Below are 25,010 nucleotides of genomic sequence, written 5' to 3'. Positions count from 1 at the left end.
TTGTTCATCATCTCCAAGGCACAAGTCAGGATTATGATGGAACACCCTACTTGTCGGGATGTGTGCACTCTAACAACGTTTGCGAAGCTTGACACCATCCAGGAAAAGCAGGCCCACTTGAGCTTTTTGGTATAATTGGTTCCTGGTTAAGCAACACTTTGATGTGCCTTTAGCATACAATCTACCAGGATTTTTCTTCATTGTGAAGCATTTGCGATTATTTTTGTCTGTGTGTAATAGGAAGGGTGTTAATTAACATTTGTAGTGGTGAAATGACTCTGTAATGTATGATAACATGGTCATTTTTCTATTCTGTAAACATCTTGTTTAAAATGGCATGTAAAACATGGAACTGACACATTCTCTGTTTTGGAACCGCGTTTTTGGAGCGGAAGACCTGACTGTACTCTATCAAACAACTTTTACACCCAGGAAGTTAGGGAGGCTGGGGAATCACTTGAAAATTTCAAAACTGTGATTGACAGATTTTTGATATGTAGGGATATTAATGGACTCGGAATCATTCTGGATAGATGAAGTTAAGATAAATTTGCTTAAAGAAAAAGCAAATCTTGCATTTCTGTAGAGTCGCTCGCAGCCTCTGGATGCCTCGAAGTTGGAAGTTCCCAACTCAAGTATTTTTGAGGTGCTATGACTTTGTAGTTTAGGACACATAGGTAATTTGCATGCAGCAGAGTACGCAAACACCAGTGTAATTAGTAAATTTGTCAAATGTCTTACTGATGTTTTGGGATAAATGTCATACAGGGCAGTGGAGGCCTTGCCACACTTCTTTAAATTTAGGATGTTTATGAACACCCAAAAGGACAGTTTGCTTTAATGACTTTAGCACAGCGTGTCGTCTCCAACAGTGTAGCCCTCCTTCTTTACTAATTCTACGCTTGTACCCACAATCTGGTTGAATGATGAAGGAACCAGCCTTGAGATGCTGAAAGGCTTTTATTCCCAATCATTGAGACACATGCACTTGATGCTAGTTCTAGATATCTGCAAAGGGAAATTGTCTCATTCACTAGTATCTGAGTTCTCCCTTTGATCTTGACTCTTGGTACAGGAATCTCTCATCAGTAGTTGTATGCAGTCCAAGTAGTAATCACAGTGTTGATCCTTGCAACATAGAGGGTGCACATCTTCTGCTGCTGGCTGTTACAGAGCTTCCCCTTTGACCTTCTTGCAAACCCTGCCCCTTACATTGGGGTAGCTGGCTTTTTCCAGAGTGCACAAATTCTGTACTGTAACACAATTAGTTGGAAAGTGATATCATTAGGACAAGGACCCTGAGATTTAAAGGTTTAAACAATTATTCATAGAGATTTAATCCGTCAATAATGTGCTGTCTTTATGTAAATTTGTGAAGTATTTCAGAGTGAAACTCTCCCACCTAACCTCTTGTTTTTTCCAATGGATGACCCAAAAGTTGAAGGACCACCATCAGCCCTGTCCAATCAGATTTACTTGTTTAGGTTGTGTGTGTTAATTGCACTGTCTTAACTACATCATGATTTTTTTTGCCTCAATGCTGCTGCGTTCCGCATGTGCAGACGCACACTATACACGTGGTGGTGAGTTAGTTACTATATTCAGTTATCCACTGTTGTTGCATCTTACATTGGGAATCCATATCATGTTCAGCATTTTACTTGGGCCGATGATGATTTAGGATGTGTGGACCCTCCTTTGATTTAAACTAGGGAAGAAAGTCAAACCAACTTCATAATCTATTTAGAACCTTTCAGAAATTTGCCTTCTGTGTAAAGCAGGCAGTGCTGCAGGTAACTTGGGGTGGGTGAATTATAATCTTAATTTTAGTTTCTGGAAGAGTTTTATCCATAAACAATACTGGGTTTGGAAATATCTTTAGTTTATTAGTTTCTGGTATTGAGATAGTCTTTGGGAATCTATGTTATTGACTAGTAGGATGTCTTTGGTATATATGTTTGTGTCTGTGTGCAGTTTTTTTTGTGTATATGATATGCATGTGTCATACATGATCTATCATTTATGTTTTAGTCATCAATCATATATTAATAAAAATTAGTACTTGTCTATGTTATGAAGTCTCCCTAAAATGTACATCAGTCCTTATGTTTTGTGATTAATTTATTGTTTGTGTCCAACTGTTCAAAGAGCTCAAAACACTGTTTGTGTAGTAGGCAGATTGTGTCCTTGTATTGATTGTTTAACACTGTTTGATTAGGGAGGTTTGAACATTTCATATACATTTTGCGGCACATATTGATACTATGGATAAATTTTATTCATCAAATTGTCATCCGCTATTCCACAACACCTTGTCATAACTATGTAAGTAATTATAATTCAGTTCGATGCCAATTGTAATCTTAATGGATTTTGTTTCAGGACAAGTATGGCCTAGGTACGAGACTGCAGCGGCAGCGATCTGGGGCTCCTATCATTACCCTTGCTGGGTCAACGTAAGTATCTCACTGCAAGTGGTGTAGCTCCTGTGAGCTCTGCAAGGAAGCTGTTTGCCACATGTTTTAGCAACTTGGTGCCTTCTGCATGAGCAGTTAACTCTTTAAACTGAGAAATGCATTGTGATAGTGAGACATTCAATTCTGTAAATTGTGCTACATCCCAGTTTCGATCCCAGACCTTTATTGACTGGGTTCATCCCATCCAGGATGCAGCAGTAGACAGTCTTTCAATGCTCAGCAAGGCATTTGGGGGTCATATGGGCTGAAATGTAACAGGAGTTCCCCTTCAGAACAAAAGCAGAAATTGCTGGAAAAGCTCAGCAGGTCTGCTGGCATCTGTGGAGAAAAGTCTAGAGTTAATGTTTCAGGTCCAGTGATTCTTCCTCAGAACCCCCTAGTATGTATTAATGAATAGGGGCACCATATTACAATGCTTGTGATGCTTCCATGGTCAAAATATCTTACTGATTGTCTTAGATTAGGAATGGTCATTCGGGGCAACTACAGATGGACTCCAGTGAAAAAATAACCCTACATCTTTGCATAAGCGAATCTTTTGGCCTTCAGCTTCTCTACTAGCCTTTTACTGAGAATGGTGTAACAGTGGGTGGTAGCCTAGTGGTATTATCGCTAGACTATTAATCCAGACACCCAGGTGACGTTCTCGGGATCTGGATTTGAATTCTGCAATGGTACATTATGGAAATAGAATTCAATAATAATCTGGAAATATGAGTCTGATGGTGACCATGAGACCAATGTCGGTTGTCAGCAAAACCCATCTGGTTCACCCTTAGGGAAGGAAACTGCTATCCTTACTTGGTCTGACCTACATGTGACTCCAGACTGTCAGCAAAATAGTTGGTAATTAACTGCCCTCTGGGCAATTAGGAATGAGCAATAAATACTGGCCTGGATGGTGATGCCCACATCCCATACATGAATAAATAAAAGAAGGTGTCCTCAGCATAAGAGTCAGTTAAATTATACTTCAGCTAACTGGATTTCTTGATTGTGTGTCATCATTTTGTAGGCTGAAAGAGGCAGAAGACCACAAAGAGATAAAGATCGAGCCAGCCCAGCCGTTGGAGGAAGTAGAGCCGCTTCCAGAGGATTATTACACTAGAGCCCTGAACCTGCCAGAGGGTAATAACCAAGCCAAACTGTGATACATGCACCATGTGCTGAATGTGGGATTCAGTAAAACCCTGACTGACTTTGCAACTAACTTCAATGCAGAAACATTTATATCCTTTCTGATGGATTAATGTGGACTTAACATGCAGGCAGATGTTTGTGGACAAAAATCTGGTCAAGATCAAATGAAGTTCCCATGTGATAGCAATCATGCATGTTGAGTTCTTCCACTATCCTGCTGCGCAAATACATTGCCAGATGTGAAACTGAGCCAATTGGCTTGGACAGACCAATGCTCAGTGAGTCCCTAATGTGTAAGAGAATTGGCTGATCATTGTTTGTATGTGGGTGGAAGCTTTGCAGTTCTTGGTGTCCTGAGTCTGATAAAATGGGGGGGAAGATGGAATAAAATGTCAGTGAACCAATGATTACTTTTAGAGAGTATTTTGGACATTGAGGAAAAATGGATTGAGCCATTTCGTGATGTCCTCAGACACAATCTGTCAGCCTGCTGGCAGGGCAGGAGTATTAGTGGAACCTGGGACAGCTTTGTAGCCAAATTGCCAAGAGTCAGTGTCACAAGAAAGGGACTAGCTTATTGTTGCATGGTTTATGTCCTTGGAGGATGCACAGTCCTTCATGTTGCTTTGTACTGCAGTCAGTTCTTTTTTTTGCGTGTAAATGCAGCAACCAGTGCTTTTACAGTAGAGGTCCCACAATCAGTAGTGACCAGTTAGTTGAGTTTCTTTTCTGTGTTATCGTTTGAGGGAGAACTCTGCTTTCTGATTAGTCTTGTGTGATTTTGAATCAGGAAAAATGGTCCTCTCCTCCAGTAGGAAAGCTCAGCATGAGAAAGCTGTGGGCTACCCTGATCGTAGCAGCTGCAAATGTGGTACTGCAACATCACCCTGGGTTTAAGAATTTAAGTACAAGGCTACAACCCACAACCTTCTAACTCCACCCAGTATACCGCTGTTAGTCCTGCTGACACGAGTTGGGAAGAGAACTATATATTTAGAGTTTTTGAGTTCTGTCTGTTGAAAGCTGAAATATTATTTGGCTTGTATTGATTACAATAAGAGTGGACCTCAATATTACATTGGTTTTTCCATGATTGCTCTCTAGATCTATTCCCATGTGGCATCGCAGACTTGCTACCAGGTATTGGTGATGCTTCATTGTAGAAGCGCCATTGGTCAGGGAGCTGAAGGTGGCTATCGTGGCTTTTTAAATCTGGTTTTCCGTCACTCTTTGAGGACCAGTTATAAGGTCTCCAGGCTCTTTTTCAAATCCATAGCCAAACATCCGCACCATTATGAACCTGGATTGGACAGTCAGTGAAATGTGATATTTATCCTCCCCTTGTTCAGAGTTGGGACACTGCAGGATCTGATCTTGCCCAGCCTGTGTGTGTATTTGAACTTACTGGTCATGTTTGATTGAGTGGAGCCCTGGCCAATTCCACATCCTGCAATCTATTCTTACTGTGTGCACTCCTAGCACCTGTAACCCTGTCCCAACTGAGATCAGACAGTTTGGTGTAAGGTAGCGACTCCTGGCTGTGAGGTTCAGTACTCACACTTCTTTACTGTCTGGGTGATAGGTTGGTTTTGTGGATGATGCTTGGAATCATTGGCTAATTTAACCTCACCAATCCGTCACAATGGAAAAAAAATGACAGAACTACGGATGCTGTAAATCAGGAACAAAAACAGAAGTTGCTGGAAAACCTCAGCGGGTCAGGTGACATCTGTGGAGAGAAATCAGATTTAACATTTTGGGTCCAATGACCCTTCCTCAGAATTGGAATCACAATGGAAAGTTGTCTGTAAACTGATTTTGCAGTGTGAATGAGCTCCGACTAAGTTCTTAATAAATACCTGATGGTAGCAGCAAGACCCACAATCATGGATTTCAAAAGGGAATTGTAAAAGCACATGGAGTGAAAAAACTTGCAGGGTCACATGGAAAATTGGGAGTGGGTCGAGCTGTGTTGCTCTTGCACAGTGCTGAAATGGACAACATGGGCCAAAAGTACTTCAACAGTTATGTGATTTCAGGATTCTAAGTACTCAGTGAATGAAAAAGGCTGGTGAAATAATCTGTTAATTAGTTTCTTTGTTTTTATCCATGCAGTGACCACCCTTCACCAAAGACTGTTGCAGCCTGACTTTCAGCCAATCTCTGCATCCCAGCTGTACCCAAAGCACAAGCACCTGCTGATAAAGCGCTCGCTGCGCTGTCGGGTGAGTCTGATTGGGAGCTTGGGGGTGTGTGGGCAGCAATGGTTTGTTGTTTATTATGAGATGGAGTGACACGATAGGATGCGGTTTGGACACACAGCCTCCTAAGCCTGTTCCACAGTTCGAAAAGGTCATGACTCATCTACCGTGACTGACACTTCTGTCCTGTCCTCACATCACTTGATTTATGGTCCTCAGTTTTACACATAATTACTAAGCTTCTGCTGAAGAAAAGGATTCCAAAGATTCATATCTCATGGCTGACTCTTTATTCAGCGACTTGCGTTTTCTGCTGCCTGCACAGATGTCTAAAACACTGGAACAAAAACAGAAAATGCTGGAAGTACTCAGCAGGTCTGGCAGTAGAGTTAACGGTTCAGGTCTATGACCTTTCATCAGAACTATAAAGTGTTATTAAGCGAATGCAGATCCTGGGAAAGTGTGTGGGGAGCAGGAGAAGAACAGTGGTAAAGCTTATGTGCAGAGGAGTGGCAGGGGTTTGTGTGAAATGTGAACACCAACATGAACTGTTTGCATCACACAGTTTGTGTGCTTTTAATTTTAAAGGAGAGGATCTCAGACGAGGTGGAGGGCAGGTATGATTAATCGATAAAATAAGTATTAGTAGAAGGTAAAAGGGACAGGTCAAAAAATGAATGATGGTTTCAAGGAGCTGTAAATATTGTTGGCGGGAAGGCCAGGACCTCTGTATGTTGGCTGTTCCTAGAAGTGAAGTGGCAGTCAGTGAACGTTGAAAAGTACAGCACAGGGACCAGCCCTTCGGCCCATCAAGACTGCGTCGACACATGACGCCTTTCTAAACTAAAACAATGTTTTGCTTCTATGAGATCTGTATCCCTCTATTCCCTGACTATTTATGTATCTGTCATGGTGCCTGTTATATGTTGCTATTTGCCTCCACCACCTCTGGCAGCGCATTACTACCTTTGTGTAAAAAGCTTGCCCCTCACATCTCCGTTAAACTACGCCCTTTTAACTTAAACTTATGTCCCCTAGTGAAATTTCTAGCCTGGGAAGAATGGTGGAGAGGTAATCTCTAGAATATCTTAGACTGTGTGATGCTGAGGCTGTGCAAGGCTCCCTGCCAACTCTGTTCATAATGTACCTTGCATCCAATCTCAGAAGCTTGATCCCAACCGCATCAATGGGATTTTGCTCCCATTCAATCCTCCTATTGCTTTTGCCTTGCTGAGCTTGGTGAGCTATAGGCTGTTCCTGCTTTGATATTGGGTCCTAACTCTTCTCATTTTAGGATGACCCCCATCCCCTTTACATATGATTGGTGGAAGGAAATAGATTTTAATCCAGTGATTGAATCTACAGGCTGAAGGAGTGGGAATGACATTGATCAGCAGCATTTTCTGGTTCCATACATACCAGACATGGGAATTATTGGATATTTACTTCAATGGAGAATGGAAGTTCTTGGGAGAGGAAGAGTGTGATAAACCTGCAGCAGTAGATTGGAAAGGATACATTTGATGCTCCATACTATGACCCTGAAATCCACACAAAATGGCTAAAATGGAGATTTATGGCAGTGACTAAGGGGCAAAGTGGGTTGGACAGATGATAGTTTACAATATTACATGCTGTGGTTAGTCCTGTTTGGAACTCCACACATCTGAGTCCTTTTCATTTCAACCATCAAGGGACGCTCATTTTCTTTACCCTGAAGGCCTGCTCAGGCTCGCAGATGCCTTTTGGCTTCAGAATCGTGAAAATATGGCAGGCAATGTAAATACTGTGTATACTTGCAACAATTTGAATAAAATGTCACTAATATGTTTCACATGCCTCTTAAAGTTGTGAATAAAGTTAACCCAGCGCCAGCAGCTCCTAAATAAAAACCCATTCGCATGTGAAGTGTATTGAGAATGCAGCTATTGGGAGTTAGGGGCTCAGTCTAGCCACAGTGACCTACTTGGATCTGGAAGTTCCTATTCCAAATATCAGAGATTTCCAGAATGTGACTTCTGCAACTGTATTAAACATTATTGATTGAACACACAAGGAGTTAACTCTCTTTCAAAAAATAGCCCAATTATTTCCCTCATTGTAGCTATATAAGTCTGCGTATCTCTGGAAAAGCTGTTCCTAAGGAGGTGACATTCCCACCCTTTCCAAAGAGCCTGTCCAACTGTGGTTTAAAATCAACTTAACGATGGCTAATTGTGCATGAGTTTGGAAATCATCGTTTTAGTTTTGTATTTTTTCCTCCCACGCTCCCATCACCCTGACATTACAGAAATGTGAACACAACTTGAGCAAGCCTGAGTTTAACCCGACTTCCATCAAGTTCAAGATCCAGCTGGTTGCTGTGTGAGTATGGCTCTTCACGCTGAGACTTGGCTTTGAATTCCATGCTGTGCTTGTTCATTGGTTAGGAACGGAAGTCTGCTTTTAAAGATTGGAATTGAAAACTCATGGTTGCAAGTGTTATGTACGTTCGCTAGAAATTATAACACACAAATTGCGCTGTTTATCCCTCACGTGGGCTTGTCCTAGTCCCATACTTCCACCCTGTTCTAAATTCCTTCGCTGCCCTCCCTACTGCTTTGCTCTCACTATTTAATACGTTGCTAAATTATGCCATGTTTTCAGTTTCAAACACTGGTGCTTTCTGTAGTCTGCCAATTCTCAATGTGCAAGGTTTTTTCTACTTGCTGTCCTAAATATGTCATTTAATTTTGCATCTGTATTCTGTTACTACATTTTTAATCATTGGAAATAATCTGTATCTGTCTCCTTGCACTTATCCTTCTATAATTTTAGCTATTTGTTGAATCTAAAATGGCTATTTTAATGTCCCTATGAAACTTTTAAATACAGAATGATAACGATATGTGTTTAGAGACTTGATGCACGTAACAGAAAGGTTTGAGATCTTTAAATGTGACTCCAGGTGTTGCCAAGATATTGAGCAAAACATTGATTTATCTCAGTAATCTATATATGATTATTAGGTTTGCTTTGGATGCAGTTTGTTGAACATTTTGCATATTATAAATAATCTCCAGTGTGAGGTAAAAGAGGAAAGCACAGCTTGAATTTGGTCAGCACATTTCACAGTCCCAGTGTGCTTTCACAGCCAGTGAAGTACTTTGGAAATGTAGTTACTGTTATAATTTAAGGTAGGTGCCAATAAGTGTTATTTGAGAGAATTTTGAGTTTTTGCTTAAATGGTCATATTGCATTGACTTTCAGATTGCATCTTACAGTGTGCGCGTTAGGAAGGGGTCATCTCTCATTTGCAGCATTAAACTTTGTTTGATCATCTCATCACTACTCCTCAAACGTTTATCACGAAATCAAGTGAAAATATCTTTCTGTATCAGCAAAAGATAGTTTATATGGCAGTGCACATCTATATTTACAAAGGGTTTTGCAGTTGGAAGGAGCACTTTGCATATGGAGAGTTTAAGGAGAGTGTTCCCATCGTATATGAGTTAGGAGTAAGTCATTTACCCACACCTGTCACCTCCTCTATTCAGTAAGTATGCCTCAGCGTTCTGCAATCTCTCGCCATTTAAATAATGCGCTACTTTTCTATTCTTTCTGTCAAAGTAGGCAAGTTTACATTTTCCCAAATTATGCTCCCATATTTGCCACATCTCTGCAGGCTCACTTAATGGATTTTTATCCATTTGTTCTCTTTACAACTTATTTTCTTCCTATTTTTGTACCATCAGGAAATTCGTTGACTGCACCCTTTGTCCACATCATGCAACCTCCATTGAAACTCCACGTTTATTCCTGTACACTCCACTTGTCACATCTTGCCAACCTGAAGATGGTCTATTTATGTCTACTCTATTTCCTCTTTACTGGACATCAAAATCTAGGGAATTTTGGAAAATTAAAACCACTGCAACTGCTATCTCAGCAGCCACTTCTCAGATGTTAGATTAAAGTTCATCTGAACCTGGGAACTTATCAGCCCTTAGTTCTAACAGTTTTCTGTATAGCTGTTCCCTGAAGATTGTAATTGTTTTAAGCGTATCCCTCCCTTGCAGCTTCTGATTCAAAATTATTTGTGGAAAATTATTTATCCTCTACAGTGAAGACGGATATGAATATCTTTTCAATTCATGCACTGTTTCCTTATTTTTATTATTAATTTCTCATCTCCTCTCTCTAGAGGACCAGAACTCACTTATTCCTTTTTCTTAAATGACTATAGAAACTCAGCTGTCTGTTTTTATATTCCTAGCTAGCTCTCATTCTCTGATTTCTCACTTCTAAAGATAGGCAGAGTACTTTTAAGTGATGGCAGAGCAGAGAATGAGGAGTAAGCCAATGGTGGAAGGTGTAGAGGAGCTGTTGAGGTTCAGTGATAAAATCTGCAGCTGAGAGCTGGATAAAAACTGAATGTGAATTGTCAGAGTTCCTGGGTAGGTAGTTTCTGACCATGCTTAACTATGCCAGTTTTTTAAATAGGCCATTCTGCTTTTCGAACTACCAAGAGAAACCCAAGAAAGAGGGAGGAAAATTGCTTTTAACCCTGTATAAGGTTGATACTGCCCCACGTTGAGGAAAAATCTAATACCTGTGATCAAAAATTATATTTTGGGGAAGCAATGTTGTAATGAAGTATATAAATTTAGTAGATGAAGAGTCATCTAGACTCAAAACGTTAGTTTGCTTTCTCTCCATGGATGCTGCCTGATCCTCTGTGATTTCCAGCATTTTTTGTTTATATTCATTTAGAATTGTATAACTAGAATCTGAAGCTGAACTGAATTGTTGAGCCAGTGTTGTATGCTGTAAAATTTAGAGACTAATGAAATGGATTGATGAACTATCTCACCTATGGAGTATGGCGTGACACTTTCTGATGTTGGTTTGAGTTAATGGACATGTCTTTCCTTGAAAACCCCAAAGTAAATAAACATGCTGGAGGGGTAAGTCCTGTTGTAGTTTCAGGGTAACTTGTCCACATTCCCAAAGGCAGAGATGCTTCTTAGAATTGAAGCCTTACTCTGCAATGTGTCCATTGTGGGAATGCTGCCTTCAGTAGGAGAAACAAGGAACTGGGTTTCTTGTAAGTGCTGAATGAGGAGAGGTGGTTTGGTCAGTGATCACATGGTTCCGTCTCATCAGCTCTGCAAATGTACCAGTTTGTAAGGAAGGATTGCCAGTCTGTTGTCTGAACTGAGCCCAGGATCTGCGTCAGCATAGGTCGACAAGGCCAAGTGTTTAAACCTTTGGAGACTGTTTAAAAATACATCTGAAAGTTTCTGCAGATGGCAATTGCTTCTTAAAGATCCACTTTTTTTTGGAAGAAACAATTGATGACTCGCTTGGAGTCCTGTCGGGTTTGATTAAAAACTAATTTGGTATGCTATAAAGTGCAAGTCTGCAGGAAACCGGTTGGTCTCTTTTTTTTACACTTTCTTCCTGTCATTTGGACGGCCCAGGGCCATCTGGATAGTGTAACAAAGTGTGGGACCCCAGCATTCGGAGAGATTTTTTGCACCTTTTTTTTTAAAAGAAGTAATACTTTTACGCTGCAGCACCACAATATCCCATTCGTCCGGTTACAATCTCTCAATATTTACGACAATTTCTGAAGTTCCCAGCAGGTTATAGAAGGGCTGGGACAGCCTTTGAGCACTTTGTAAAACTAGGCTCAAAAAACTATTTTCTAATTAACCAGTTCAGCAATGTTATTATACACCTCTGGAAAAGGTGTGACTTGAATCTAGGTCTCCTGGCTCAAAGGTAGAGATACTACCACAGTACCATGAGCCATGCTGTGCACAGAACTAGGTTACTGGCATTGCAAGACCCATGTCACATTAGATTGCATATGCTAGGGAATCCCACTCTGAGTGAGGGGTCAGAATCCAACACCATTGCCATAACTCTTAGCTTTGTATCACTCTCTACTTGAAGTGGTAATTATTGATTTCAACTTTGTCACCATCCTGTTCAATTCCTACCAGCTCCCCTTTGCAGCACTTGAATCGATTCAAGAGCCAAATACGTTGCAGATCACAATGGAGTCATGTCTTTATTGACCTGGAGACAGTCACAGTAGTATATGCAGTGTGAAATACCTGTTGGCCTGCAACGTTTATTACCTTGAATGTTTACAATCGCATGTCAACCTTCTCAGCACAGCAGTAGCATTTCCAGACAATTCAAGAATGTATCTGGGTTTGAATTTCAGTCTATTCGGCTGTTACTTGCATCTTGGTCTTTTCGTCACAAAGAGCATGTAGATAGTACACTGAAGAAGGGATTTTGCATTTCCATTGCTACTAAACTCCGGAATCAACATTTTTGCAGAGCTAGGAGGCCTCAGCCCAGTGTTGCAGTGGATGTACAATTCTGTCAGTTCCCAATGTGGCACCTTTAACACTGAGAACCCAATACCTTGTGGACCTGTGATGGTATCACTTCCAAAAATTTCTTCATTGACCATATACATGACGTTGGATAGACTGCTGTTACATTACTGTATGCAGTTTTTAGGTATCCCTTCCCTGTAAGGATGTAACTGTGAAATGGGTACAGTGCAGCTTCACAGATAATGAAGGAAGGAGAGCATGAGGCAATGAACTTTAATAAACTGAGTCTGTTGAGGCTAAGGGAAGAGTTCTAGTTATAGCTTAGAGAGGACAAACAGCAAAATATTATTTCTATCGTTAGTGAATTGTTAACACATGAATGTATGGCTATGTTTGCTGACACCCAGGAGCATGCATAGCGGCAGCAAAGTCTTTGAAATAAAGAATAATAACCTAACAACCCATAATAATTAAAGAAAATTAATGAAAAGTATATCAATGAGGAGAAAATGCTTCAAAATGATTTTTAAAATTTTTAAAACATGGATTTAGAAAAAAATGGAAATTAACTTGCACAGTCAGAATTTATCATTGGATGGTTGGTGTCAGCAGACACTGTCTTCATGTGTCAGCTTAACCAACAACCTTGGGTGTCCCCCGTTTGTCACATTCACTGTCTCACACCTTACAGTTTACAGAGAAGATCCCACAAGTCGCAACGTAAGTAAAATTATTGAAACTTGCAGTGCAGAAGGAGCTCTTTGAGCCCATCCTGTCTCTGTTGGCTCCTGGAAAGAGCGGTCCTACTTAGTCCCAGATCATCATCGCCGTAACCTTCTAAGTTCCTTATCATCAGTTTCCTGTCCAACTCACTTTTAAAAATATTCATGTTGCCATACTCCTCACCTTCAGATTGAGCTATTCAGATCCTGACAACCCTTGGACTAGGACAGCTTTTTTCCCTCCTCACCCCTTTAGATCCTTTGACAATGATTTTGAATCAATGATCCCTGGTTATTGACCAACTTGCCAGAGCAAATAATTTTCTGTCTCTATTCCATCAAAATCTCTCATCATTTTGAAGTTGCTTTCCTGCCATGTGTTATTAAACCATAGGTTTCATTGCTGCAAGTGGCTACTTAAACAGTTATAGAATTATTTTTAATTCTTTCGTGGAATGTGGATCTCGCTGGCAAGCATTTCTGATAGATGAGGAATGCATTTTTGCTTGCAAGGCACTCCTAACTTTCAACAGGTTCACTTGTCACTGCCACACCATGTTGAATCTTCTGATACCCTTCAAAAATTTTGTCTAAGACTGAATATCCCAGAACAGTCTTAGACCAGCATAGTCTGCCTTGGCAATTCCTTGTTCCTTAAATTTCAAAACCCTCTGCCCTTTTCCTTTGGAGCAGCAAACAAACTATTACAACCATTTCATTTAGTTGTTAATTTTTTAAAAAAGTGCACCCTGTTGTTCACTGCAGCCCTTGTTGCTGCACCTACATGGAAGCAAATCTTTTGCCTCTTTATATATCTAAAGCAGATGTCCCTCTTTCTGTAAAGGTGTGAAAATTGCCACTTTGTTTTTTATAGATTTGTATGGATCATGTGGCGTTGTCTCAGGGTAGAGTTAATATCACAGTTCCTTCCCATTCAGGTCATTTTTTTTTTACCGTAAGTTAAAAGAGAAATTTTATCGCACCGCTATCTTGTAAAGTTCAATATTTGTATCGTTATCCAGAGAAAAGGCTGTTTATCAACTTATGAGTACACAGTGTTAGAATTAGAATTCAGTAATTTAACTTTTTCAGTTGACACATGCTTTACTTAACCAGGGGATTCACCCTCAAGCAGTCAGCATTATTTGGGGCATTGGTGTTAACGTATGGATGGTTGAAACACTGTGTGTAACGATTGTCCCATGTCCCATAAATAAGGATTAGCCTTCTGGAAGCACCCACTATCGCAGAAGACCATGTGGCCCAAAATTGACATGTCTAGTATTCGGGCTTGTGTATTCACGGTAAGAGGGGTAAAGTTCAAAGGAGATTCGGGGGCAAGTTTTTTTAACACAGTGATAGGTGCCTGGAACGTGCTACCAGGGGTAGTGATGGAGGCAGATAAGATAGGGGCATTAGAGGGGCTTTTAAATAAACACATGATTGAGCAAGGAATGGTGAGATATGGACCATGGGCAAGCAGAAGGCATTAGTTTAATTTGGTGTCATGTTTGTCATGGGCTGAAGGGCCTGTTCCTGTGCTGTGCTGTTCTACATTCTATGTTCTATACCTGTGCCACTCTCTGAAATAGCTACAGTGGGTTCTTGTGACACACTGATAATTGCCTTGCCTCTGAGCCAGTAGATTCAAGTCCCACCTGCTTCTGAATTGTGTATGAACATCTGAGCAGGTTGATCAGAAAGTATCTACAGTTGCTCTGACCCTTGCTCTTTCCTTGTAGTCTGCAAACTTTTCCTTTACAAGCATTTGTTCAATTCTGTTTTGAACGTTACAACTGAATCTGCTTCCGCCAACTTTTCTGGTAGTGCTTTCCATCTTGAGGGCATAGGTTTAAGGTGAGAGGGGAAAGGTATAAAAGGGACCTAAGGGACAACTTTTTCACACAGATGGTAGTGTGTGTATGGAATGTGCTGCCAGAGGATGTGCTGGAGGCTGGTACAATTACAACATTTAAAAGGCATCTAGATGGGTATATGAATAGGACAGGTTTGGGGGGATATGGGCCAGATGCTGGCAAATGGGACTAAATTTATTTAGGATATCTGGTCAGCATGGATGAGTTGGACTGAAGGGTCTGTTTCCGTGCTGTACATCTTTATGACTCTATGCTTAGCATAGGGGTGGACAACTAGGCCAGAGCATTTAATATGAGATGGTATCTAATAATAAGCAAATTTACAGATCATTCACAGAGTTTCCATAATTAGTGATTACATAACCTTACACAAGAAGGAGCATAGACCAGGAAAAAGTGTAAAGTCAATTGTTTTAGTTTTTGTTTTGTTTGAAACTAGAGCTTCAATTAAAGATAAAGCAGGGCATGAAGGGAGGAAAGGGTGAGTGAGTAAAAGAGGGAGGGAGAGTGTGGAAGAGAGAGGGAAGATGGGCTGAAGAAAGAAGGAAATCCCAGGCCATGAATTCTACTGAGGTCAGCTCAGAGTGTGCACAACCTGACAATACCAAAGCTAATTGAACCAACTCCTTACCTCAACTCACATTTTTAACCCACCTCCCTGGTGATCATCAGCTGGGTCTGATTCTTTTTCTCTCTCTGGTTTCACGTTTTAACCAAACAAGCAAAAATTGGCTGTATTGCCAAGCTTTGCTGCTTGCTGCTTTTCAATGTTTACTGCTAGTACTCATTTAAATTACCAATTTATTGTTTTGGAAGTTTTTAATGAAGTTCATGTTTAGTGTTGTGGCAACTGTAACCTTTCTAAAATTTGCTCCCTCTCCCCACCTCCCAGAAGAGAGAGTTTGGAATGTCCCCTGTCCACCTGCCCCCCCCCCCCCCCCCCCCCCCCCCCCCCAACCCCCAGCAAACAATGTGCAAAGGCTGATCCCTGGCCTAGCATAAGATCTTAAAGAAATGACCAAGGAGCACTTTCTTTCTCAAATCTCTTTTCAGTAGCATTTATGCTTTTGAATATAATTGCACTTTTTGTTGAAGGTAAATATTTATAGATGTAGCTGTTTCTGACTGACACAATTCGGTTTGATGCCTTCTGTGCGAGGTTGAAGCATCACATGCATTATGCTGGGGTTGAACTGAGAAATCTCTGGAATTTTCTCTTGTAGTGGTTTCTAGGTTGGGCTGAACAGCTTCACACAGCGTCTGTTGCAACAACTTTCACCCTGCAGTATCGTGGAACAGCTCCTTACATTAAAAAATTTTTTTGTAAAGTGTTTTAATCGCTTTTAATGCAGGTGCCAGCATCACAGTGAGGAGGTGAAGTACTAGGGGCACTGCTTATTTCCTGTTCCCTCCCAATATTCCTCCCCAGCGTACAATATCAGTTATATCCTTCCCTATGTGTAATGGTTATAATAATCAGCTGGAAATATGATGGTGCTCTGAGCTGACCGTCCCAGTGTAAGGTAATGCTGTATTAATAATCTGCGCAGGTTTCCTGTGATACATTGCTCTCTCGCACGCAATGTTTCCAGACTTGTAGCATGTTGAGTGCAGCAGAGAGTGGTATGTCCTGTTTACACGAAGCACGTTTCCCAGAGGGGAGATGATTGACTTTTCTTTGGCTGCGCAAACTGTGGAGACACGCCGTGCTGTATCAGCTCATCTTCACAGTGTCAAAAGCACCCTAACCACAGCAAGAAGGAGAGAAAAAATACCATCCTTGCTGTCAGCGTACATTGTTCAGGATATCACTCAGGGTTTTTATTTAATAAAGGGAACATGAAGCTCTCAATGAGTTAGTGACTGAGTTCACAGGTCAGGAAAGGGACAAATTGGCATGTTATCGTCCAAATTTTCAAAACTAAGCATGGATAAGTTGGCACCGAACTTATTAAGGGTCCCTGCAGCTGCTCAGAAACCACTGTTAGTGAAGTGGCAAGGCAGCTGAATGAGGTCTTTGGTTTTATGTGATGGGGTGAAAGGGTTTTCTTCTTGTCCAGCTGCCAGCTTATAGCACGGTCAGATTTTTGAAGGAGTGCAATCAGTCTTGCGTATGAGATGTTGTCTGACCTCACAGGGGAGCATGCAAGTTCCCATAGCGCTATCAGCGAATAGCAAATAAATTAATTGGGTAATCTGGTAATCAGGTTAAGATTTATCCTTCCATCAACATTACAAAAGAAAAGCCTATCTGGTTGTTATCTTATTGCTGCTTGAGAGATTGAATGCATAAATTTCCTGTTACATCAGTGACTGAGCTTCAAAATTCTCACGTAAAAACAAAGAACTGCAAATGCTGGAGATATGAAATAAAAGTAGAAAGTGCTGGGGAAATGCGACAGGCCTGGGATCATCTGTGGAACACAAAACAGAATCATATTGGACTTGACATTAACTCTCTTTCTCTCTCGATAGATACGGTCAGACCTGTTGAGTTTCTCCAGCCCTTTCTACTTTCACTTTCAAAGCTCTTGTTGACTGTAAGGCACTTTAGAATATCTGGGGTTGTAACAGGTACAATAGGAATGCATCATTCATCAAGGTATACGAACATACATTCGGTGAAGATTTGGGAGATTGACAACTGAATGTTGTAGTTTGTAAATTTACCATTTGAATATGAGTTACATTTGCTACATGTTTGTGATCGACCTTACTGTTAGTGACCGGAGCTCAGGAGCTGTAAAATTGGTACCTGTTCTCCATTTAAACTATTTGAAACTCAGCCTGTTCCAATTTTTAAATTTTTGCAGGAACTATATTCCAGAAGTCCGAATTCTGTCTATTCCTAACATGCGCTTCATGAAGGTGAGTACAGTATGATTTAGTGCCTTGCCAGTTTGTGGACTGAATTTCCATATTTGGATGTGCAGTCTCAAAAGGAATCTTGGGCAATCTAGTCTTGATCAGTCTTTCGTTTAACAATTCATACAATTTATTAGATAATTTTCAAGCAACTTCAAATTGGTTCTTGGTCAGCTGCTCAGAAAATTAGTTGTCCTCTATAATCAGTTTCAGTGAAATAGCAGTGATTGATTTATTCAAATTTAAATCAATATTACCTTAAGTCCATTCCATCAAAAAACTTTACCTGAATCTCTGTTTCAGTCAGCTGTTGATCAGGTTTGGTGCTGTGGCTCTTAAATGTGCTGCAGCCCCAGCCCAAGATTCTCATTCATCCGCCCAGCTTCTGTCATGTCCTGGTCAGGCAGAGCTTTACGTGTGGGAGGGAGGTCAGCAAGCAGATTGATGTGGAAAAGGGTAGGGTGTAGATTTTTGGTCAGAATGAGGAATGTAGTTTGGTTTATGTTCTTGATGCTCTGTTTGTAGGAAAGTCAAGTGCTTCTGACACTCACTAACCCTGTGGAGAACCTCACACATGTTACTCTTCTGCCCTGTGAAGAGGCAGACCCCGACAATGTGCACAGCACTGCAAAGGTAACAAAGTCCTGGGGCAGGGGGAGAACTTTATCAATAAAATTCTCAATCTGTTAGGTAATAATTCTCTGTATTTCTGCGACCCTATGCTTGCCCTAATGGTCTTTGTGGCTCCTTTGCTTATACGAGACTAAAACAGCATGACAGTCCCCTCTCTGCAATGACCGATGTGAATTATTGTGCACCCATCTCTTGCCCAATATTTGGACCTGGATTGTTCCAAATCCTCCTGTAGTCAATTGTTAGCCCAGCTAAGACCATGCTTGCCAGCTCCTGTTGTTAGCTCCAGGTCATTTCCTCAAACCTTTGCTGCTTTCATGAATCCCAAATACCAGTCCCAGATCTCTGCTTGCTCTGCCGTCACCTCGCCTTTTCCAGGCTCAGCTGGCACCCTCAGTTTTATTTATAGCCCTGTCCCATCTTTCCCTAGGATTTGACTGCTTTAACATATCTCCTTGACTCCGTAATAATCAGGACTTTCTTCATGTCTCTAAGCTCAATAACAGTGGGATTTCCTCATCCTCCAACATTGGGCTATTCACCTTTCTAAAACTGAATGTCTTCTTGCCTCCCTGTCATGCTCAGCTTCTCCTTACGCCTCTCCTTTTCACTCAAATGTTGAGGGTCTCCTTATCTAACTCTGGTTTTCCCCTATTTCTAGCTGCCTTCTGCATGCGCGCACACATACAAACACGCACTCTCACACTCGCACTCACTCTCACGCTCGCTCGCTCACTCTCGCTCACTCACTCGCTCACTCACTCACTCACTCACCCACACTCTTAAACACTGTCTCTGGACTCTTTTCTCCGTCACTGAGTTTCATCTCCCCACTCACCACTCCTTGCTTCAACTCCCTGTGCGCCCATCTCCTTTTCCCTTCTGCTACCCCCACTCACCACCGCACAACCCTTGGCTTCTCCTCATTCCCCTCTTTCTTTTGTCTCCTCCAGCTGCTTTCTGTGTCAGAGGGGTGGGTTTGGGGAGAAGGTTTTGGAAATGGAACTAAAGTAACTACTACACGCAGAGCAGAAGTTGAGTGACTTGAGATAGCTGATGGTGTTAATACTGAGCACCTTCCTGTTTCTGACAAGATAGTTCTCGGCAACAAACAGCCCGTTTAAGGCACCAGTTTTGTTTATCATATCTCGCTGTTACCCAAAGCAAAGTTCAGGGAAGATTTCAAACCATTAAATCGACAACTTGAGATTTATGAGGAATGTAAGCCACCGCCTGCTTTATTTAATGCAAACTCACTTTCAAACCTTTTTTTTAAACTGTTTCTTTCTCATGTGCTTCTGAGGGGTAGGGTTTCAAACCTGCCCAATTTTCCAGTCCCAGCTACCTGTGAGTGTACGGCACATTGTCAATTATCAGTTGCCTTCAGCAGGCTTCACTCAAGATTCTGACTTGTCCAGCCCACTTTCTGACTCTGGGGTGAAAAACCCATCCCCACTGATCACCCAGGACAGCTAACAGAACTCGGCCAGACATCACAAGCCCCGTGTTATCCTTAGTCAATTGCAGGAGGAGGAAGCCTTTCAAATCTGTTCGGCCATTCAGCTGATCTGTACCTTAACTCAGTCTACTTTTCTTGGATTTATAGCCTTCCCAACAAAATCAATCAGTCCCAACCTTAAAAACTCTGGTTGAGTTCCAGATTTTCAATACCCTTTTTACGTGAAGAAGTGCTACCTGACATCATTCCTTGAAAGTCCAGGCAGTAATTTTAAGATTATGCACCTTCATCTCGCTCTCACCCATGCGCGCGCGCTGTCTTCTCCCTCTCTTTCCTCCCTCCTGCCCTCCCCTTTCTCACTCTCTCTCACCTCACTCTATCTCTGTTTTCCTTAGATCTACTTTGCCAGATTCCATTGTGATTTTAAAAATGTTGATTAGATCACCCCTGACCTTCTAAACAGGCAAATAGTCCTTGTTAGTGGTTGGTACCTACTGCTGTCCCCAAAACCTCCACCACCACCAGGCCCGCCTGCCCACCACCACCTCCCCCTCCCCCCCAAAAAAAAAATACCCAATAGCTGCTGGCCCTAAACCCCAATAACCCCTCTCAGCCATAGGCTGGTGCTGACTGACCACCCCCTGATGTTGGCCAGCACTGAGCCCCTCACCCCCCAAGGGTCAGACCATCACTGACTGCCTCATCTCCTGATCCTGGACTTGTAACTAATTCCCTTGAACACCCCCCAGCCCCTTGGAAATCAGCTAGTGCTCACTGTCCCTACCCATCTCTTTGTCAGGTGACACTGACTATACCTTCCCTCCTCCTGAAGCACTCAGTTGGTACTAACTCCCATTCTACTACATCTCTATTTCAGGTCATTCTTCCTTCAAAGGAGATTGTCCTCGCTGGAAAAGATGCTGCAGCTGAGTATGACGAACTGGCTGAACCACAGGATTTCCATGATGACCCAGAGTGAGTGATAATCTTTATAAACCTAAAACAAACCAAGTGGGTCGTGCTTGACTTGGTATCGAATACTGCCCATTTGATAATTGCTATGGAAATGTCTGCTCACCTTCGCAGATTGAAGATTCACATTTAGAGAGGGTTTGAAAGTTTCCCTTCCCTGATTCCTGGAATGTCCGATTTATATTTGCACTCTTTTTGTCTCTGGACTGCCCAATTCTGTAGGCTCTGGGTGCTATTTTTATGTACAGAATGGTGCCGTTGTTCTGCAGCTGGTGGTTTCCTGCTCTCATCTGGTATCAACATGACATCCCCAGCAATGAGATAACACAAGGAAAAGTGTTATCCAAATTATACCTCACAAGGGGGTAGTGCACCAGAAATTGAATCCTGCTATTCCTGGAGTCATCACATTTTACAAAACTAAACAAAAGTCACCAATTTACATACCTGATGGATTCAGGTTAACAGGTTTCTGTACTTAACAAGAATTTTTTTTTTTTTTTTTTTCACTGGACATGAATAGTTTCAAATCACAAGTAAACAGCTATGACCTGTGAACATAAACTTTACCAGCTAAAACTGTAATCCCCTTCTAAACCCCTGTACATACACATACAGACAGACACACAAATATTGGTGTTACAGATGTAGGGGAACAAAGGAGAGCAGTTCAATGACACTAGTTCTCAGGATTCAGTGGAGGAGGTTTATTTTGTTTCCCAAGTCCTTCAGTTCTGATCTTTTCCTTCAGATCCTTTCATTTCCTCACAGGAGGCGTACAGCAACTAGGTCACAAATTATAACGTCTCTGACTTATAGCTTAAAAACAACAGCGTCATGGAAACAACTGGCTTTCTTTAGCTTCTGGTATTTTACTGGAGGAACAGAGAGAGACACACCATCTCCAATGTCAGAGATCCAAGGCCTTCTGTCTGTATTGTTCACATCCACAAGCTGTCCAGGAGCCAATCTGATAGTCGTTGTCAGGCTGATCACCTTGGGCATCTGCAACTGGTTGCAATTTCACAAACCAATCAGGAACCTCTTGCTGGCTGGATTTCACCTTGTACATTGTGTCATCTCCTCTCGTATGTTCACCCACTGGTTGTGAACCCAATCCACAATGAGTTTCAGTAACTTGCTTTTTAACTTTATAGCAATTCCTTCCTCAGTCCTTTGTTGTTAAACATTCCCTTTCCCAATTCATTCCACAATTACAAATTAAGTAGAATAAAAAGTTGCAGTCTTCACACCTAGTTATCAACCCATCTAGCATTGCTTTAGTGATTAAAGACAAATTCGAAGTGAAGGTGGGGTTTTCACTGCTGGATCTTGGGTTAAGTAGGGACCTCTTTGTGATTGGGCTGCTGAGAAGAGGTTAACACTGGATTTGTGAAATAGACTCACAATTAACCTCAAGAGAATGTTTTAACTCTATGGATCCATTCCATTTTCAGTCATATTGGGAGTGATTGACACCCCAATTTTGTCAACATCACCCCTCTTACAATGCATTATATTCTCGTTACTGACCCTTTGACAGTGCAGCATTCCCTCAGCACTGATCCTGTAGCAGTGCGGCGCTCCCTCAGTACCGACCCTCTGACAGTGCGGCGCTCCCTCAGTACCGACCCTCTGACCGTGCGGCGCTCCCTCAGTACTGACCCTCTGACCGTGCGGCGCTCCCTCAGTACTGACCCTCTGACCGTGCGGCGCTCCCTCAGTACTGACCCTCTGACAGTGCGGCGCTCCCTCAGTACTGACCCTGTTATGTCAGTACACTGACAGAAGTCACATGACACCAGGTTTATTTGAAATTGCAAGCTTTTGGAGTGCTGCCCCTTTGTTAGGTGGTGACGGCTCCTGGTGAAGGAGCAGTGCTCCGAAAGTTTGTGACTTCAACCTGTTGGACTGTAACCTGGTGTCATGTGACTTCGGACTTTGCCCGTCCCAGTCCAACACCGGCACCTCCACATTCAGTACACGGGGCAATGTTTTGAAAATTAATTTGCATTTTCTGAATGGAATTTGATAAATAGTTGAAGTGAGGCATGGAGATATTACTGTGGAGAATGTCCCAGGCCCCTGCTGTAATTGGATAGGTCTTTCCAAGAAGTAGCACAGAAACTAATGGTCTCTACTGAATGGTTCAAAAAAGGTTTGCTGACTAAATATTGAGACTCATCTCTCCCTTTGCAGCATTGTGGCCTTCCGAAAATCCAACAAGGTTGGATTCTTCATCAAGGTCATCCCACAGGAGGAGAGCGGCAGCGTGAATATCGGCTTCAAACTGCGCTTTGACTTCAAAAATCTGGCGGCGCCCATCCGTCAGTCAGAAGAGGGTGAGCAAAACGCCGAGGTCATCTGGCTGACTCAGCACGTGGACCTGAGCCTTGGACCATTGGCTGCCTGAGTCCCGGACTCGCCACCACCCCCCACCGCGAGCAATCCAGCCAACCCACCAGTGACAACTCCTATCCCTCGCTCTATCCTGCACATTCCTGAGCGGTTGCTTACAGCCTCCTGCCCTGGACGTCAGCCTCTGTGAGAAAATATGAGACCGCGTTGCAGTAAATTCACCGATGGCGTTTAACGTCTTTGCGCGCACCCCCCCCCCCCCCCACCCCGCCCCTCGCCTTGTAACAGCTGGCGCCGGGGGGAGTGTGACCAGATTAAACACACTCTGCTCAACCTGGAATCTGCCCCTGCTGTTGTGAGCGAGATCTCTGGGGTTCCATGGAAAAATCTCTGGACTCTGATTGGTGGGAACAGCTGGAATTGCCCCAACAAGATATGGACAGAATAGGAAGAGATTCCATCCAACATCACAGCATTGGCTACATTTTCAGCTACTCCATTGGCTGAGGTGCTGAAAGACCCTGTAGAAATTCTTCCAGTTAGTTGCATGTTTTTGTACAATTTTCTTTTAAAACACTCTCACATTTGGCTAAAGTTTGAAAGTAGAGTCAGTTTGAGAATGGTCACACTACACATTGCAGCTTGTGTGTGGACACACACTGTATGCTTTCTGTCTCTCTCTCTCTCTCGTGCGTACTCCCCAAATCGTGCACGCTCACGCTGTCCCTGTCCGTTCCTTGAGATTGGAAAGACTGCGAGCAATATTCTCCGCAGTCTCACTCTTTAGGCAGGACTCACTTTACCTACTGCTTGCAGCTTGCTGCAGCGCTTACAGTCTAACTCTGATCTGCCCAGTGCAGCACCATTCAGGCAGGTGGCTGTCCTTGTGCTGCTTTGAGAGAGAATGCATTGACAGCGAACCTTTAATCAAGTTCTTTTCCCAACGTTTAACCAGCCGTCGGCGCACATTACTTAACTCTACTCATGAAACATGAGTCAAAGGAGAAAGACCTTTCAACCTGTTTCTCCTCCAGAAAGTGTCTGCCTGATATCAGACCCCTTTCCTTTAGTGAATGTCACCCCAGTTTCAGCATCGTCAATCTGTGACAGTTGACCCTGTGTCCCCAGTGTCCTGTCTTTGACCTCGAACCCTCATCCTCCAGTAACGTGTCTCCCGGACCACCCCAAAGTTCCCTGTCTCTTGTCCTGTTGACCCGCTGCCCTACCCTCGGGATGCCGGGTGTAAGCACGTTTGCTGCTGCCAGTAACCATTGTGCTGTGACTATTGCTGACATACTAGTGTAACAAAATAAACCTTCTACGTGGACTTACAACAATAAACACAAGATTAAAGACCTGTGTTTGCTTTTTGTTTCTTTATTTGTTCATGGGATGTGAAAGTCAGAGGCTGGGTCAACATTTACCGTAATCCCTAATTACCCTCGAGAAAATGGGTGGGGAGCTGCCTTGAATTCTTGCAGTTTTCGGGGTGTGGGTCCACCCACAGAGCTGTTAGGGAGGGAGTTCCACAATGTTGACCCAGTGACATTGAAGGAATGACAGTATGGTCCCAAATCAGGATGGTGTGAGGTTTACAATTGATGATCCCATTGTCTGCTGCACTCCTGACTTGTATGTGGTAGGTGGTGAACAGGTACAGGTAGAACTGGACACAGTACTCCAGAAGAGGCCTCACCAATGTCCTGTACAACCTCAACATGACGTCCCAACTCCTATGCTCAATAGTCTGAGCAATGAAGGTAAGTACCTTCTTTACCACCCTGTCTACCTGTGATGCAAATTTCAAAGAATTATGTATCTGAACCCCTAAGTGTCTGTTCTACAACACTATCCAGGGCCCTACCATTAATTGTATAACTTCTACCCTTAGATAACAACAAGGTGTGGAGCTGGATGAACACAGCAGGCCAAGCAGCATCAGAGGAGCAGGAAGGCTGACGTTTCGGT

At 42.4% G+C, this 25,010-nt stretch overlaps 1 protein-coding gene across 1 annotated transcript in view; it reads left to right on the top strand.

Annotated features, from left to right (window-relative positions):
• Positions 1-24,399, top strand: part of dctn4 (dynactin 4) — a 43,677-nt gene extending 19,278 nt beyond the window's left edge. Inside the window, exons 6-13 of the mRNA XM_048603533.1 lie at positions 2,383-2,456; positions 3,493-3,605; positions 5,733-5,842; positions 8,109-8,182; positions 17,569-17,623; positions 18,146-18,253; positions 20,590-20,687; positions 22,884-24,399. Of these exons, the coding sequence (XP_048459490.1) occupies positions 2,383-2,456; positions 3,493-3,605; positions 5,733-5,842; positions 8,109-8,182; positions 17,569-17,623; positions 18,146-18,253; positions 20,590-20,687; positions 22,884-23,097 (846 nt within the window). The 3' untranslated portion in view covers positions 23,098-24,399. The remainder of the gene's footprint in view (positions 1-2,382; positions 2,457-3,492; positions 3,606-5,732; positions 5,843-8,108; positions 8,183-17,568; positions 17,624-18,145; positions 18,254-20,589; positions 20,688-22,883) is intronic.
• The last annotated feature ends 611 nt before the right edge of the window (positions 24,400-25,010 follow it).

This window comes from Rhincodon typus, chromosome 12 (assembly GCF_021869965.1).
Source record: "Rhincodon typus isolate 14 chromosome 12, sRhiTyp1.1, whole genome shotgun sequence".
In the NCBI taxonomy this organism is placed as follows: Eukaryota; Metazoa; Chordata; class Chondrichthyes; order Orectolobiformes; family Rhincodontidae; genus Rhincodon; species Rhincodon typus.
This window is presented reverse-complemented; position numbering and strand designations above follow the sequence as displayed.